The sequence below is a fragment of the Belonocnema kinseyi genome, chromosome 7 (genome assembly GCF_010883055.1).
Source record: "Belonocnema kinseyi isolate 2016_QV_RU_SX_M_011 chromosome 7, B_treatae_v1, whole genome shotgun sequence".
NCBI classification, from domain to species: Eukaryota; Metazoa; Arthropoda; class Insecta; order Hymenoptera; family Cynipidae; genus Belonocnema; species Belonocnema kinseyi.
In genome coordinates this window covers 94,180,525-94,199,280 of record NC_046663.1, presented here as the reverse complement: position 1 = coordinate 94,199,280, position 18,756 = coordinate 94,180,525, and the positions used below count along the sequence as shown (strand labels likewise).

At 32.3% G+C, this 18,756-nt stretch overlaps 1 protein-coding gene across 1 annotated transcript in view; it reads left to right on the top strand.

Moving 5' to 3' along the window:
• Positions 1-18,756, top strand: part of LOC117177118 (putative fatty acyl-CoA reductase CG5065) — a 66,033-nt gene that overhangs the window by 5,738 nt on the left and 41,539 nt on the right. Inside the window, exon 2 of the mRNA XM_033367612.1 lies at positions 9,129-9,379. Coding sequence (XP_033223503.1) covers positions 9,164-9,379 — 216 coding nt within the window. The 5' untranslated portion in view covers positions 9,129-9,163. The remainder of the gene's footprint in view (positions 1-9,128; positions 9,380-18,756) is intronic.

Genomic DNA, 18,756 nt, shown 5'->3' with positions numbered 1-18,756 from the left:
TATTTTGAGGAACTTCCGAAAACGCACTTTTCTGAAGGATTAAAAAAACTTGAAAAGCGATTGACCAAGTGTATAGAGCTCCAAGGAGATTATGTTTAAAAAAAAAAAAAATTTACCCAAAAAAAATTGTTTTTATACTTCATTCTAAAGACTTATTGAACTACCCTCGTACATAGAACACAATTTTAGTTGAAAGCGAAATATATGTGGGTTACGCCCGTTTGATTTTTGACCCTTCATTTTTGATATTTTGAAAATGTTGTGCACCAAGTTTGAAACTAGAGCAGAATCTAGAAAAAAAAACTCTAAAAATATCTGCATAATTTACAAAAATACTATGGCGATGTACCTTTCAAAACAATCAAAGAACTTTATAAAAATCTAATTATTTCCAGAGTTTTTCCAATTTTTCAAAAACATCGAAATTTGACTTTTTATGCGATATATTTTTAATAAATTAATATTTTGCCTCCAACTCGGGCTTATTAGAAGCAATATTTTATTACCTTTTGCGGTATTATGGGGTAAAAAAGTCATACTATATTATAAAAATGAAGGTACTTGAGAACAGGTATCGGAAAAAAATTAATGTCCATTCTTGGATATTTTCAATTATTCCTACAAATTTATAATAATTTTGCTAAAAACTAAGCTTAATCTGGAAAATTATCGAAAGATAATGAGGCTGCGGAGACATTATGTCAAAATCGTGCGAACAAAATGAACGAATTTGTGCGAATCCTAACGATTTTGATGAATTCTGACATTGACCAACCGGAATCTTTTTTGCGTAATCGGGAGCTCCGAACGCTGTACATTGACAGCGTTGCAGAGCGTTGGACCTACGAAGTCGTACTGAGTCCCACAATGTTTGACAAATCCGAACGTATCCAAGCAGTGAGTACGAAGCGCGGAGTCGGACAATGTGTATAACATACGAGTGACGTACTTATGCTTAAGTATCATCTTTTTACATTCTCATCCTAATGAGAAGGTATTGGATTTTTGTGAAAAATGACTTGCGCAGAATCCATCAAATTTTGATGTTTTGAGGCTTACTGAGTCACAAAAAAATAGTTTTTACGCCGGCACCTGTCTGCCTGTCGTTGTCGACGTCTGTATACTGAATAACTTTTGAAATACTGCAAAGAGATTGGCTTGTGTTTTGGCACACAGTTTGAGGGACCAAAAAGAAAGATCTAGTTCGTTAGCCAGCTATTTTGGATAAAAAATCAAAAAGTTAGAGCATTTTGAAAATGTTAGAGACCATATTTTTTTAATATTTAAAAATTGTACGTACTACAATTCGTATTTATTAAAAATTCGAACAATTTATCCTGACAACATTTTCGAGAAAAAGAAAATTGCCAGTTATACCATTTTGCGGTTATGATATGCAAAATACGAAAAAAGATTAAAACACAGAAACTATGCACCCAAAAAATATCCAAAAGTTCTTTATTAAGTATTTTTTTGATTCAACGAGTAGTTTTTGTTTTATTCATGAAAAATGACATTATAAATAAAAAAAATTAATTTTTTGGACAAAAAGACAAAAAGTACAATAAAATGTTTAATAAAAAATTATTTTTCAATCAGATCTGAAAATTTGCTTTTACACTTTTTTTCTCACGAGACACGTGATGAGAATGTGTTCGTTAATGCCGAAGGAGCTCAAACAAAAGTTAGATTATCGAAATCGAAGCACGATAATCATTAAAAACGATTTGAAGAACATTTATAATTTATTTCAACTTAAAGCGATAATAACAATACTAAGGATGCAAATTGATATAAGAATTTGGTAATTAATGTAATAATGAACTTAAAAAGTCAAAACCGTAGCAATTGCAAGGTGGCATTGCTCGGCGCAAAATAACACAATGTCGTCAATAGTTCACAATAACTGATTTTTTCTATGTTGAAAGAAGGGCAAATTAAATAATAAAAAGGACAGTAGCACCTGCCAAAAATAACAACAAAAAAGTGTTTGGTGAGTGGTGAACAGCTGATGCCGATGCATACCGCAGGACGGAGATTTGCACGGTTGCGCAGTCTTGCAGCGACTGCGCTCGAATCCTCTACGAATTGACGAATTCTACCATGAATCTCAATGATTCCCTGCGGTTCCATTCAAAGTCCTTACGGAGTGCTACGAATGCTAAACGATTCCGATCAAAATGCATTGGACGCGTACGGATTTTCCGTTTTAGCCAAACGATTTTACGAACGTGCCTTCGCTGACGATTTCCTACTTTGATTTTTACGACATACATTGCCTTACGCAAAGTCTTACAGATTCCGTACTGATTACTGACGGAATATCTCGTGATTTTTTAAGTGGTACACCTCTCGTTTTTAGGTTAATTATTTTTAATTTACAGAAATGATTATGAAATATCATTAAATACCTTTTAATTTCTTTCGAATTTTTAGCAATCGCTTCAGAAACAGGCATGTAGATCATTTCCGCCGGTAGTGTATAAAACATTTACAGATCAAAATGAAAATGATTACTTTGTGAAAACCTAATAATTTTATTAGTTAAGGAACAACATCTTCGTTGCGACTTAGTCTATAGATAACTTAATTAAAACTTCGGTATGACGTTTTGGAATCGGTCAGATTACCTCATTGATAAACTATGTTGTTATTCTTCTCAATAACATAGTAAAGTGGAACTCAGTAAAAGTCGATGCTTGTAAATATGATTTAATTATTTGAATACATTTATAATAATAGGTTAATATTTATTACATTTTTTTCTTCAGTCCCAAATGTCAAAATTTATGTCCCAACCCGCGAATCTAAGACTGTAAGTTCAAAAATTTGAAAACAAAAAAAGGAAATTTCATGTTTTTCTTTTAGCATTTTGACATTGAACTATCAACTTTGAAACAAGTTATTTGATATAGAAAATATAATAATTTGAAAAACCCATAGAACTTATCTTTTTCACACAAAGTAAAATGGACATCAGAAGAACAGGGAAGCGTGTAACGTAGATCGGCAATGATTACTGATCTCCAGTAATCATTGCCCAACTACGACATAAAACATTTTATAAGTAATAAATTCTGTTCTACATTTTTCTCCGTGCACTACTTGTAAATTAAAGATGTATTTCACTATCTCTTCTGGAGATTTCTTAGTAATATGGCATATGTCATATATAATCTCCTTTAAGTCGAAACTGCATATGCAACATTCCAACTTTTCGTTTCTTCTTCATTTGCATATTTGAGTGTATGAGGTGGCACCAAACGTGCACTCACTATTTTTATTTTTAATTTAGTGTCAACTAATGCAGCAATGATTAGTCGCCCAAATAGACTTCATATTTAATATGCTACACGATTGTGCATACATAAATTTCTCTTTAATACCGATTATGAATCTTAGGTAAACACTTTTATAAACTTTATTCATTATTTTTAAAATGTGTTTTAAATATTTCATTTATTATTTTAATCAAGATGATAATAAATAGTTTTCAAAACAAGACATTTTCATGTTAATACACTGAGAAAACTATATCGTATGAATTACAATATATACCGTAATTCCTGCGCTATATATCGTAATTATCGCATTATAATAGCGCAAAATCGTAATATCGTACATTGCAATTTTTTACATTATATGCTGCATAATTGTGCAGTCTATAACGTAAGAATTTAAGTTTATTAAGCTATCACATTGTATTTCTTTTTTTGTGATCTCGCGAGGGTTCGAGTAGTGAACAAACGATCACAGGAAAAATTAAAGATAAAGTTTACATCGATTCCAGGTGAAAGATTCACCGGAACAAAAATTAACCTTACCAGATGAATAGATCATTCGGAAAATATAAAAAAAATCAAAAGCAAATATCTTACAAGACTAAAAAATTCAATGGAGTTTAGAAAAATGAGACTAAATAATGGAAATTGCATAAGAACATAAATTTCAAGAAATGTAATTCTAAGCTGAGAGTATATTTAGCATGCATATTTGCATATGTATACATAGATTCGAGGAAAATTATTCTATAAAAGGACCTTTAACTTTTTTTGGAGAAAAAAATTAATTATAAAAGTTCTTATTCTCTGATGTTGCATGCAGATCATTTTATAGGATATTTCCTTAATCCTTTCTTAGTGATAGTTTCTATGCTAAATAATCGCAAAACCAAGATCATAATTGCACTTATATATAATATTTCATCTAAATAATCATATCATAGTACAGTTATTAAAAATTAAAAATTTAATAAATAAGGATTTCGTAATACCAACAATGAACAGAGGAAAATATGCAAGAGTAGGTTACTAATATTTCAATTTTTGTATATATCTTATAGAAAATTATTGAGGAAAAAAGTTACTCTACAGGAAAGCTTAACTAATATTTTGACTATTTAGGTCCAAAAACAATCAATAAAATTGATCATTTCGTTAATTTAAATATTTTAAGAATTAATCTCAAAGTACCTTTTTCAGATATCCCTATGAAGAATAGGTCATCGCCTTTGACGGAAAATACAGGAATCAAATTACTTTTATTATTGTATAGTTATAAAATATCACGCATGAACTCCAAATTTGAATCATTTGAATAGTGGGAAATCTCGAAAATTCTTCCGTTTATTTTTATTTTATTTTTTTGTGCGAACTGTGTTTCAATAAATAATATATAATAAAAATCCCGGAAAATAAAAATGTCGGATCTCGGAGGCTGCAAAAGGCTCGTAAGATATATTTCTCGTAAAACCTAACCACACTGAACACAGAATAAAGTAATGATAGAATTTGTGGCAGGAAATTTTTTAGAGGGATACACAGTTTTATTCAGAAAACTTTGCGTTTTTCAAAACGTATGTGTTGGCATGGAAAAATAAAAGAAAGTTTAACCGATATTTGGTTAAAGTTTATCCTGTAAAGTTAATTCTTGTTGCAGAGAATCTTTCATCAGAAATCGATGTAAAGTTTATCTTCTATTTTTTCTGTGAACTGGCAGTAAGGCATATTTAAATTTTGTTCATGTTTGGCAATTGCAGTTTTCGAGTCCATTCAGTGGTATCACCCTAACTAAACAATTTTCAGGATGGCCCAATCTTCCTGGCCTTCTCTTCGAAAAATGCACCAAGTGTCAACATGTTCTTTAAATTAATACATAAAAAACAAGAGGACCTTCGTCTTTAAACATATAATTGACTAAGTTTAAAACTCCTTAATTACAAAACAGAAACCTGCATTTTTTACATTATAGATTATACAATTTTTTATTCATAATATCTCAACAAAATTTCTTTCAATTAAACTAATTATTTCAAATGTCGTGATCAAAAGTTTTGAGAAATTGTTTTTGGAAAATTCTGATAAATTCAAATGACCTTCTCGATAAAGTGACTTACTCTTGCATTTTTTAGACAGTATAAATCTTGGAATATTATTTTAATATCCAAATTAAAAGGAATTATTATTGAAAAGAATATACAATTAGAAGATGCTTGCGAATTAGGAAGCATCTATGAACATTTTTGAGGAGTATAATTAAAAAAATTAGTACTTAAGGGGATCTAAAACAAACAAATATTAGCAAGCTGGCTGTAGAATTAATTTTGAGTAATCAAATTTCAAAAAGCACCTAGAATTAGGTAATAAAATTGTGAAACTTGCTCTTAAATTATAAAATTCCTTAATTTAAAAAATTAATAATTCAAGTTCCAAGTTATTCAATCAGTAGAGATTTGAGATTGGAATTGTTCCATTTTAAAAGTTTCAAATGTAAATATCTGATATTACCTTAAGTTTGAAGCAATCAAAATATACAATTGTATTTTTTCTTACATTTTGAAAATTGGAGCTTACTTTTTGAAACTGTACACTATTCGTTCAATTTGAAATACTTCAGTTTGAAAATAAGTTTTCAATGTTAAAAATAAAAACTTATTCAATACTGAAAGCTTGAATTTGTAAATTTGAATGCCAGAAACAATTTTTTGATCGAATATAAGCCGTTTTCAATTTAAAATTCCTATTACTGACATGTACCGATATCTTGGTCAGCTATTGTACACGCAGAAAAAAAAACTTTACATTTTACTGAAAATCAAGTTAAATCTACCGCTCTTCCTAGTACGTATATGGACAACATGACAGTTCAGCAAACGTTACAATTATAGGCAAATAAGTTTGACTATCAATGATGGTTACTAGTACCGATTCTCCAGTGGTGCTGACCTGTGGATCAGTAGATTTTACTGATCCAGTCGCTATTCTGTACAGTTCCTGGATGCTGCAATTACGAATTATCATATCACTTTAACGAATAATATAAAGAGATCTGAATTATGTTATCGGCGTAGACTACAGTTAAGACAGCACTATAAATTGTCAAAAAGTATTGCTAAAAAATAATTAATAAATAAGTGCACGGTTATTTCTTACAAATATTTTCGGATGCACTTATAATTAATCGTTATTTGTAAGTTATAATGCTTATAATACAATTAAAATTTCGCACGCAATGGGGGGGATTCGAACGCATAAACCTAAGCACGCAAGTCAACAGTCTTAACCACTACACTAGTATACGAGTTGCGATCTGTAAAATAATTTTGAAATGCATATGTAACTGAGTGTGGTGACCTCGGGAACGACTTCTAAATACCCAAGCATGCCATCGTGGCATACAACAAAAGTGCTAGCATTCACATCCTATCTATATGTCAGCTGAAACAATCACGGAACAAAAACACGTCTTGCTCCAATAAACTCTCAAGTATACGCGATCTGTGAATAAGTTGTGCCATCCAAAATTGTATTATTTTTATGAAACCCCTTCCTTGCATAGTGGGAATGTGGAGTAATGTGACGACTGTCACAGAAATGTCAAAAAGGAATGTTTTTTAGGTGATGGAATCCATTCATTGACTTTAGGGGCGAGTTAAGTAAACCGATCGGATCGGTAGCACGTACTGATCTTTCGGTAATATCCACTGCACTACTATTGTAATCTCGGTTCAGTGGATTCTACATGTCGTTCAGTATGTAATACGAGGGAATAGAGGTTTATTTTACTGAAGGATAACCGTTGAATTAACCTTAATTTGATTGTGACATTTACGACATGCTAAGTGATTTCGACATTACCACCCCCTTCTTAAGAACAGTTTATACTGTTACGGTTACAAGAAAACCTTTACAATTCTTGATAAGTAAATATTACATGTCTTTTTTCTGCGTGTATTGCACACGTTTTATCCTATCTTCTTTCTTTACCAATTACACTTCATCATAAAGCAACCCTTTCTTGCAACAATGTAATTCCAACATCTAAAACATTTTTATAACAATTCCTTATTTCGAAAGAAGAACCAGAAAGAATGTTTGATTCTTTTCAATCAGAAAGAAACAATACAATTTTATGTGATCCATGTAAAGATTTTGCAATGAAAGCAATTACAATAGTTCGAAGAGGCTTGAAGAAAAATAAATTGATTCAATAACGCAAGAAGAACGAACCTTATATGAAGATTCGATTGTAATCTGATGATAATGAAAAAAACATGACTATCTTATATAAGGTGAAACAACAATGTTTTTATAATTACTTCTTACGAAGCGACAATACACTAAAAAAACTATTCTTAGCATCAATTAAATGCATTTACTTGAATCCTATTTCTTAGAATCAAGAAAATATTCTTCAACAGAAGTAATTTCTATTTAAATCAGGCATGTATCTTTTGTTGATCTAAAAAAATTAATTATTTGGCAATACTTTCTTGATTGAAATACATATTTCTTACATTCAAGAAAATGATTTCCTTAATTCAAGAGGTTCCTTAATTCGTTGAAATCTGATTAGTCGTTCAAAGAAATATATATATATTTCATTAAAAAAGTTAGATTCTTTTAACAGATTCGGGTCTTTGGTATTTATGGTGAGGTTTAAATATGGTTTTCCGCCTAACAATTTCCATGTTGCGGCAGTGCCGTGGTTAACGCTGTGGACTTCACACTCGATGAACCCAAGTTCAATTCCGACTGGGTGGATTTTTCAATGAATTTTTCTGTTTCAGGTTCATAAACATTTTAGAGTATGTGATTTGTTTGAATAAATATGTACATTAATAACAATGTTAATTATAATTTCGGCTAAAAGAATCCAGTTGCTTTTTTTGGAAAATATGTACTACAGTTGAAGTACTAACTACTTTATTGCACTCGCGCATGGTCTAGGCCAAAGAAATATTTTTTTGAAGCACAGATATATTTTTGTGCTTCAAATATGAAGAGATTTGCGGTGGGGAAATAGTTTTTTGAGCCTATATAATATTTGCTTGACCTTAAAATATATTTCTTTCCTTCAATTCATATTTCCCCATCTCAAAGAAATATTCATTTCAATTCATGGCACATTCATTTGAAACAATGAGTCATTCATTCGGTGTAAAATGTATATTTTTTGTCTTCAATTAATATTTCTTTGGTTCAAAGAAATATTTCCCTTCGACCAACACGTCGTATTTATTTTCCTCTAATAAATGTTTCTTTGAAAATAAACAGGACTTACACTTACTTGAGTCAAGTAAAATTCACTTAGTACAAGTAATCCTTTTTCTCAGTCTATGTATTGTGCATCGCACCTTATACGTATGCTCGTTTCCAATTATTTTTAAAAAGTGCACAGGTCGAATGAATCAATAGTGATTAAAAGAGAATAACATGTATGACTCGTTAGAAAAAACAAAAAATGTGCTAAAAAATTGGAAGACATGATTAGATCTAAAAAGTTTGTTGTTCTTGGAGAAATGTCATGAAGTGATTATGAAATAAATACTTGTCAAAAGTTCCAACTCGGATAAAAATATTAGAATGCTACTATTTGTAATTGAAAGTTTTCTTTAACTGTAACTTTAACTGTAATTTTTCTTTAACTTCTTTAACTATAAAGAAAAAATGTAACTTGAACTCATAGCGCATTTCAATTTGATTGAACAAGAAGGTTAATGCGTTATAGTTAATCAAAGAAGCTTTTAATTACGAATAATATTCTTTTTTGCCTTGCAATGAGGATTAACTTCCAAATTTTTTATTAGTGCATTTAATTTAATATTTTTTCTTTTCGATACGTTGCAGAAAATTAATCCGAAACGCTGATTAGCGTTAAAGTCATGACGGAGGCGAAAATAGAGGAGCTTCCAGATAGGGTAGCAGAAGTATTCAAAGGCCGAAAAATTCTACTCACAGGAGGCACCGGATTTTTAGGAAAGGTGATAATTGAAAAATTCTTACGATGCCTGCCAGACATTGGACAAATTTACCTCCTTATCAGACCAAAAAAAGGAAAAGACCCTAAAAATAGACTGGACGAAATATTTAATAATGCGGTAAGTAAAAAAAAAATAATTTGAACACATTTTCTTTTTAACCATTATTTAAACAGTTAATTTAAATTCAGATTTATTTTATAATATTTACTACTTCTCTGAATTACGATAACACTCAAATTTTTATAATTATTTAAAACATAGTTGTTAAATAAAATAAGCCAAATAATGAAAGAATAAATATTCATGGAACAAAAATTAAAATACTATTTAATTTAAAATACCGTGGAAAGTATTGAACTTCCGTTGAAATTCAAGAATTTTTCCTCAACGCAGAATCGAAAAATAAATTTGATTAACTATTCCAGGGGGAGGGGGGTCGAATAAACATTTAACAACACTTGGAAAATAAGATCAAATAAACTAAGGTTTAAAAGCATTCAAATTGGTTGAAGTTAGATTTTGAAATCTGTGTTACATACTTACGAAAAACTTATGCCATAAAAGCTCTAGAGTAGTGAATTTCCAAACCTTAAAGTTTCAGATGGAAAAGAAGAAAAAATAGAAATTTTGAAGAACTTATTGCATCAAGCATTGACATTTTAAAGCATTCTAATACCTAATTATCAGAATAAAAAATATTTATTAGAATACATTCTTGTATAATTGTTAATATAAAGAAGGTGAATATAAATAACGAAGTGCCTACGTCTATATTCATACTATGACTAAATAGGTACTGGCAAAATATAAATTTTTATGCAACTCAGAATTTTTGAATGAAATTTTGGTTTCTCATTGAGGCATAGACAATTATTGAATAAGAATATTAAATTCTGCAAAAAAAAATCACTCTTGCATCGATAGGATCAGATTTTTGAGGTCTTCGTTGGTTGTCATTTTGAGTGACTTTAACTGTTCACTTTACCAAATTTTTAATTCTTAGATTTCCGTATTTAGTCATAACCTTATCCAATTACACTCACAGAAACTAAGGATCTTTTGAGCGAGGTTTAAACACGTCTGAACGCTACCGAGGTCATAGCCGAACTCCAATACACATATCATTGAAAATTCAACAACTTAATTAAAAGTTAACCTACTTTGTTAAACTTTTTTTTTTGCTGAAGATTCGTATTTTTCTGTAAAAAATAATATTTTTGGTTAAAAATTCATCTTTCTGATTGAGAATTCAACTTGAAGCGTTTAATAGTATATTACATCACAAGTAGGGTTAGGCACGCTTTACCGCGGGGAGGTAAATGTTTGCAGGACGAGCAGTAAAATCATTCCCAAAGGCCATGGTGTTGTCTCGTCATCCTATACACATTGAATTCCTCAAGTAAAGACGTGTGTAACCCTACGAGTGATGTAAGCTATTTTATTTGAAACCACCCCGCATATCAGAGTGTGCGCACGGTGCGACACACGTGCGTCGCATCGCGTGCGGATCTTCTCGCATTGCGTGCGCGCATGAGATGACACAGCTGAGTCCTCAACCAGATAGCAAATGTGCGGGGCACGTTACTCGCACAGCATGCGAGGCACGTGGTGCGTGCAGGATGCGAGGTATATGGGCCGCACTTTTTGAGGAACACGTACGTGCGAGCCATATAAGATGCACTTTGTGAAAAGCATTATTTATATATAATATATAAGAAAAAAGCACCTTTTTGAATAATAATAATGTAAACTATTATCATTGTATTTAATTATTTAAAAATATTGATGATTATTAAAATTGAAGTTTCAATTCATTAATGTTGTAAAAATTCTTTTTCATAAAAATGAAAACATTCTCGATTTTATAATAAGAATAAATTAGAAAATTAGTCAGAATTATTGATGAGTAATTGATATGTTATAAGCCTACAGATCCCCCTAAAAAGTAAGCGTCCGAAAGCACTTTACAGAAATAATGCGATAACCTTCTATGAAGGGAATGTTTTTTGATAAATGATGATGATCACTGACCGAACATTCTTCTGTTTTGTTTTCTCAATTTGTCAAATTCCTCGAAGGCCAACTTACATTCAACCCTAGATTTTCAGGGTACTAAATCTTACTTTGCTTTTTCCACTTCGTGATTTATGTTGATGGGTGGGATTTTGCTTGTTCTCCATGATTTTGAGTGTACGTAGATTTACAATTATAAAACTGCGACGTAATTGCTGATAATTGAAGGTTTCAGGGATTCTATTGTTGTTACTGTGGTTGTGGATGAAAACATGCGATTAATGTAGGTCCCATCTGTCTGAGCTGTTATTCTTGGTGCTTGGAACTAATTAACTACCGCTAGATGGACGGTATAATAAAGGGCTATCTTAACACTGACTTTTCTGGGGGCTTGATAGGCTCATAACATGGTAGTTTCGAATAAAATTTGATTAAATATATTATAGCCATTAATTTTATTTTAAAGAAACTTAATCCTCTATTGTCGTGAAAATTTTTTGTATTCTCCCTATTTTTAGAACATTTTGGCCTGTGAAGTTGTCGATGATGTCCTTTAAATCTACAAAAATATCAAGTAAATCATTTCAGAAATACAAAGAGACCCTTCAATGGCTCTCCCTTCTATATATAGCCTTTCCAAGAATTAACGTTGCGCCGCGGATAGGAGTAAAAGGAGCTGCAGGAGATGTGCGGCGTTCACACAGGCGTGAACAAAAAAAAGCGTTTTCAGCCGAAGCGACAGTCTATCAGGTTATTTCCCCAACGCCGCCAGTCCAAAAAACGACGGAATAGAAGGGTTTCACTGTATTTGAATTTAGTATCATCAAAAAGAATCTTTTTTTTTTAACATTTTGTTTTCTAATATTATGGATTATTTATGTTTATGCTTCATAATAATGAATCGAAACCTTTTAAAACAGGAGAATAGGGGTTAAATTGGGTCAAGATTCTCGACCTTATGTATTTTAGGGAATTTTTATAATTTAAGGGAAAGGGGTGATTATGTAAAAAAGCGGACGGAATATGATTCCTGCGATTTACAAAGGATGTACCGTCATACATTAATCACAATAATTTATCATCAACTTGTAATGCGTAATAAATAAAATTGCGGAAATGATACATCAGTTTTTAATTGTCTTTGTTTTTTGAATTGTCTTAATTGCCTTAGGGTGAAGAAAAACAACAAGCGTTTGATGGTTAAATTCTGATCTCATGATATTACGTATTATTACAAAAACAAACATGTACAAGTAAACGTATTTTGCACGGAAAGAAAGTCTTTATCTACAACTACATACATCGTCGTTATATTTGGATTCGGAAGCTGCATAATTGTGCAATAAGTCATTGGCGTGAAACCGTTTATTCTATTAGTTAAAGTCAATAATTTGCTTATGAATGAGATTCGTCTGGAGGTTGCTGAAACGAAGATGAAATTGCATGAGATGTTCTGCAAGACAGTGAATCTTCTAAATGTGAATAACTAATCTTCAAAAGAGTGTATAGTGATTAATGAATGCTGATTTTATTAATGAGCTTACTTTCTACAATTTCCGTAGAAAATTTCAATATATACTATGACTCTGACTCGCTCATGAGAGGTTTGCACATAATCCTAGAATTGAGCTCATGGAAATGAGAACAATTAGACACATTCGCTTAGCAAAAAATACATTAATATAAAAAAATCGTTTCTTATTGATTAGTGGTAAAGATTTGTTAATTATTAGGAAAAATGGTATGATAAAAACAAATTTTACTTGATTCAAGCAAAAGTTTATTTTTCTCTGAACAAAACAAGATGGTAGCAAAAACTTATTTTGGAAATTACCTGAATTTTCCATCCTAACATTTTTAACATAAAATTTTTCTAAAAATAATGAAACAATTTCAGACTCAACAAAACAGTCAAATTTTCATCCGAAAAAGATTACCTTTTAACAAAATACTTGAATTTTCAACAAAATAATGAAATTTTCAACAGAATAGTCTTATTTTTGTCCAAATAGTCGAATTTTCACCCAAAAAAGATAATAATTTTAACCAAACAGTTAAATTTACTGTCAAATAATTAAATTATAAAGTTATTATATATACAATTATTTACAACTATTGGCGAAAAGTCTTATATCTAGTTCCTTATCTCTATTTCATGTGATAACACAATTTAGGTCTTATTAGGAAAAGAGTGAGCGAGCGATCGAAAGCGAGAGTGCAAGCGAGAGACAGCGAGAGCGGGAGACAGTGAGAGAGAGAGAAATATGGAGAGGGTGAGAGAAATAGAGAGAGAGAGATCGGGAGAGGGAGAGAGGGAGGGAGAGAGAGAGAGAGAGAAAATGAGAACACAGACATCTTAGTCTACTTGACTGTTGCATTACCATTACGCACAATTTTTAAGCTTCTAATATAAGCGAATTCCGTTTCCTTTTTCTTTCACTTTTTTATACCTCCAATTGGCCTTTTCCACATGCATTCTTTCATTCTCTCTCATCCACTCTTCTAGCACCCTCCAACTCCTTCATCCATTCTTCTCCTAATCCATCCTCCCCTAGAATCTTAACCACATTCTCTTGCCAGCTTACTTTATCCTCCATTCCTCTCCTACATCCTTCCCATACATACTCCAATGTTTTCTCCTCCCATTCACATATTCTACACTTTGTGTTCTCTTCTTTTTGCCAATACATTCCCTCCCTTACCTCGTTTCCCAATCTACTATTCTGGTCCACCTTCTCTCTCCCCATCCATTATCTAAATACTTTGGTACTCCTTCCTTTTTTATCATCTTATACCATTTATTGGACTTTGATTCCTCAATCATCCCCCATCTTTCTATTAATTGTCTTCCCCTCTCCTTTTTTTCAATTCTTTATAGTTTACTCCAGTCCCGTATTCTATTTCTCTAGGATTAAAGGACTACCTCCTTTCTTTTTCCCATCTCATTAATTCGATCGCCCTCGCTCTCCTTTCTTCTACCTCAATCAAACACTTTCTCGCAAACTCCCCTCCCTTTTCTCCCTCTGTTTCATCTCAAATTGCCATGCCCTCTTTCCCGCTCTAATACTTAACTTATCCGTTTCCGCTTTTTCTCTCACCATATATCCTGGCGATCTCCAGCCTGCCCCTAGTGTCCACCTTTTATACCTTTCTTGTAAACTCCCAATACTTTCTTTTCTTTCCATCCCCATATCTCTGTTCCAAAGCCTAATACCGGCCATACTAGCGTAACAAATAACCACAATCTCCTTCTCCAAGTTTTTAAACCTTCTTTTTCCTATCCCCCATATCCGTTTCATTACGCCTGCTGCTTTTTTTATACATTCTCTTATACGAGCTCTATGATCTCCATTCGTTTGCAAGATATATACTTGCTTCTTCTAACTTTAATCCCTTCCATCTCCCCGACCATTCTTTCTTCCTTCAATCTTCTTTTCCAAACCTCATTATCTTTGTCTTTTCTACATTTAAATTTAAATTCAGCGTCTTTTTTTTTAAATTATATTCAACAAATAAATATTTTTCAGTCAAGAAAGAAGAAAAATTCATCCAAATTCTTGAACTTCCCTACCAAATCATAATTTTTCAGTAAAACAGTTGAATTTTTAACCCAAAACTATGAATTTTCTACTACAACAGAATTAATTCTCAATGAAACAGTAGTATTTTTGACCAAAAAAGAGGAAATTTCAAACAAAGAAGATCAGTTATCTACCAAAAAAAAATAATTTTTATTGAAAAAGATCAATTTTCCACCAAAATGTGAAAAGTTGCATTTTCAGTTTAAAAAATTAATATATAAAAATCCAATTTTCAACAAAATAATTACCATTTTTACCAAAGAGATGAATTGTCAACTAAAATGATGAATCTTCTTCTGAAAAAGTTAAAGAATGACCTCAAAAATATAAGCTTGAATTCGCCCGTTTGTGCGCCCTCGAATTAGGGCTTCAAATCTATACTAAACGGATTAAAAGTTATTTCATCATTAGGCATTGAATCTCTGAAAATTTTAGGTTTTTCTGACTTTTTGTTTTCAAGATTTAAAGAACCAAATATTTCACTTTGTCCTGCCTGCAGGTCAATTATTTGAAGTTTATGACTAATAATGAAAAGTGTTTTTTTTTTGGTCAAGGTTAAAGGCCTCCTTTCTAAGTTGTTAATTAAGTTTAAAAAATATTTTTCGTAGAATGAAACCCTCTTTCTTTTATGCGCAAGCACTGAAAAAGTTCCCATTAAATATGTCGGCCTGTGGCAAACTCCCTTTCCAGGAGTGTAAATCTACAATGATATCAACAGGGTGTCTAAAAAGTCCCAGGAGGGTTGTATATTTCTTCAGGTAAAATATTTTTTAAAAAAGTCAAGATCATTCTTGAAGTAAATTTCAACGAGGAATTCAATGGTGACCTTCATTTTGAACTTGAAGTTGACCTTCATGGCGTTTTGAAGGTCAATTTTATTTTTTTAAAATGGAAACCCCCTTTTTTACATCTGCAATCGATAGAGCGGAAAATTCTACGTTCAGGTACGTACTCAAGTCATAGGTCAATTGTAACGTTGAAGGTCAGTTAGAGGTTATTTGAAATAAACAACGTTTTCCAATAGGTCAGTGCAATTCCTAAAGTAAATTTCAACGAGAAATTCATTGGTGACCTCTGTACTGATCTTGGTGATGATTTCCAAGGCTTTTTCAAGGTTTTTTTCAAGCAGTTTACGTTTACGTTTAGCGTTACCCAGAAACAACGACGTGGACGTAGTAAATTCTGTTCCCTTTGGGGTGCTTGATTAGCGTAAGTCCCCTTGCCTCTCACGCTTCAGTGAAGATGTTCGAACTGAAAACCTTGAGCTTCTTGACAAAAAGCTATGGGATTGTAAAAATGAGTATCAGCATTACGAATCATCTCCCTATCAATCAAAGTAGCCTATGGCAGAATCCGATTCTACAATTCGTCTAAGCTTTGCGGTTGAATTGAGTATACTTTGCTCTTTAAATAACCCCAAAGAAAATAGTCGAGAGGAATCAGATCATTAGATCTAGCAGGCCACTCGATTTCACCCCTTCTTCCAATCCACAGGGTGGCGATTCTGCGGAAATTTTTTCTAAACATCCTGTAACACATTGATTCTTCAAATCACATAAGTTTTTTTTACACAATAAAAAGAAAGCGGTCATTTCTCGGGGTTTTCAGGATAAAATTGTAAAATCTTCTAAGTTTTAATTCAAGAGCATTAAATGATTGTTGCACGTGAATAAATATGTTTATTCCATTTCAAATAATTTGGTATCACAATTTGCTTCTTACCATATTGTAATAAAATATTGTAATAAAATATTGTAATATAAGCAACAAGAATAAGTACTTTTAAACAAAAATAAATTAGAAATTCATTAGAGTAAAAGCAGATAATCTAAAAAAATCTAAGATTTCTTCTTCCTAGTCTGAGTCAGAAGATTCAGCTCTTCCTGGATCAATGCTGCCTGTGCTGTAGCTTCTTTCACGATTTTCTGCTTTTTAGCTTGAAGCTGTAAAATATCCTGTCTTTTCCGTTTACGTTCAGTTTCTTGTTCCACTTCTCTTTCACTTGATGTCTCCTTAGACTTCTTTAATTCAATATAGCGAGAATGAGCGTTACGCGCAGCATGAATCAAATCTTTCGTTATTGGCAACGATTTGACACCCCCAGCAGCTTTGACACTGTCATGCACAACTCGTAGCCTATCAGGGTTTCTTCTCTTTGGTTTTCAACCAAACAATCTTCATTAATGGAGAATCCTCTTTCGGCTGCGGCATTACCATGCGATAAGATAAAAATCATTTTTAATAATGATGATAAATCTGAGCATTCTTTTCCGTAATCTGATATGAGCTTCATCCAAAAATGATCGAGTCGGGATGCCTTTCGATCAAAAGCTTTCAAAGCTTCAATGGTTCCAGATAAGTTGCATAAATCTTTGTATTCAATCTTAATTCTGTCTGCTGCTGATCCTAGAATCCATTAATTTTCTATGCTCAGGATGTCTAAGCAGGATGTTGGGCGCCTTCTAGCCACTAAAACACTCTCCAACATTACGGTAGGATCAAAACAAGAAATACATTTGGTCAATTTGTACTTCAGAGGACTGCGATTCATGAGTTTTTGTGTCATAGCAATATAGCACTGAAGAGCGTAAGTTTTAAAATTCGTAATTCGTTCAGGTTCAACTCCCTTCTTGATAAGAGTATTTAGAGCGCCTTTTGTTGCGAAACCCATATCCACATCACGAACAGAGAGAAGATTTTCAGGCTCAGTTACGTTAACATCCTTCACGGAAGTAGCTTTTTCTAAACCCTGAGTTTTTATAAATCGTTCCATAATCGTAGTCATCAAACGTGTGAGGTCTCCATACAAGAATGGTGCCAGAGGAGCGTCAGATTGAAACTCTCTAAGAAATGTTTCCACTAAAGACGCAGTAGACATAAAGAACTCCAGTTTAGCTTCAACGAATTTGTCTTTTACAAAGTCAGATACAACTTTGAAACTGTGATGATTATTGTTGAGAGGATTTTTCTTGCCTTGTTCCTCAACATTCTTCACCCATACACGCACTTCTGGCAACATCACAGAAGCCCTTTTGGGTACCTCGTCATTTTCCACCCATCTAATTTTGCAAAATTTATGAGGAAATATATCAGATTTTGTTACTTCAGTATAATGCCCACGGCGGGATGGAACATTTTTAAAAAATAGATATAAACAACTTAGAATTACGTTGATGTCCCACTGTTTTTTGCATTCCTGCTTTAAAACTTGCATGCACAACATGCAAACCGCAACTGCCCAAGTCCAGGAGAATGGGATTTTCAGGATAATGTGATGCAATTTCTTTTTTCAAGTCTTTAATCATGCTAAAATTGACATTAGGACCGTCCATGGATATTTGGAGTGTTTTAATTAAATTTTTAGCACCAATTGCTTCCATTATTCCATTTTTTAAGTCAACTGCTTTTACTTTCTTGAGAAACACAGAAGTGAAGTATCTGGTGGTAACCTCATTTGCCATGTTGTCCCAATATCATACCAGTAAGTCCATTTGGTTCTTTTGAGCGACTTTGTTCAAACTTTTGTCGAACCCTATGACAATATGACTGCAAAATTCTAAAGTTTCTCTGAGCACTTTTTGGAAATGGTGTGCTAGGCCGTGCTCAATGATATATGCTATTTTATTTCTATGCAGATTCATTTTAATTGCTATCTGGCTATCCGGAAACATTGCAGGAAAAACATCTACAGCTTCAGCAGCGCCTCGGAAAGAATAGTGCTTCATGCTTGAATCAGCAGTTTTATTAGAAGGGTTTTCTTGATCTTTGTTGAGTTCTAAAAAAGTCTGACCTCCTTCTGAAAAGGGTAAAACAATCACTGGTGAATATTATGCATCATTATTAGAGCAGCTGAAAGAAGAAATTAAAAAAAAACGACCACATTTGGCGAGAAAAAAATTC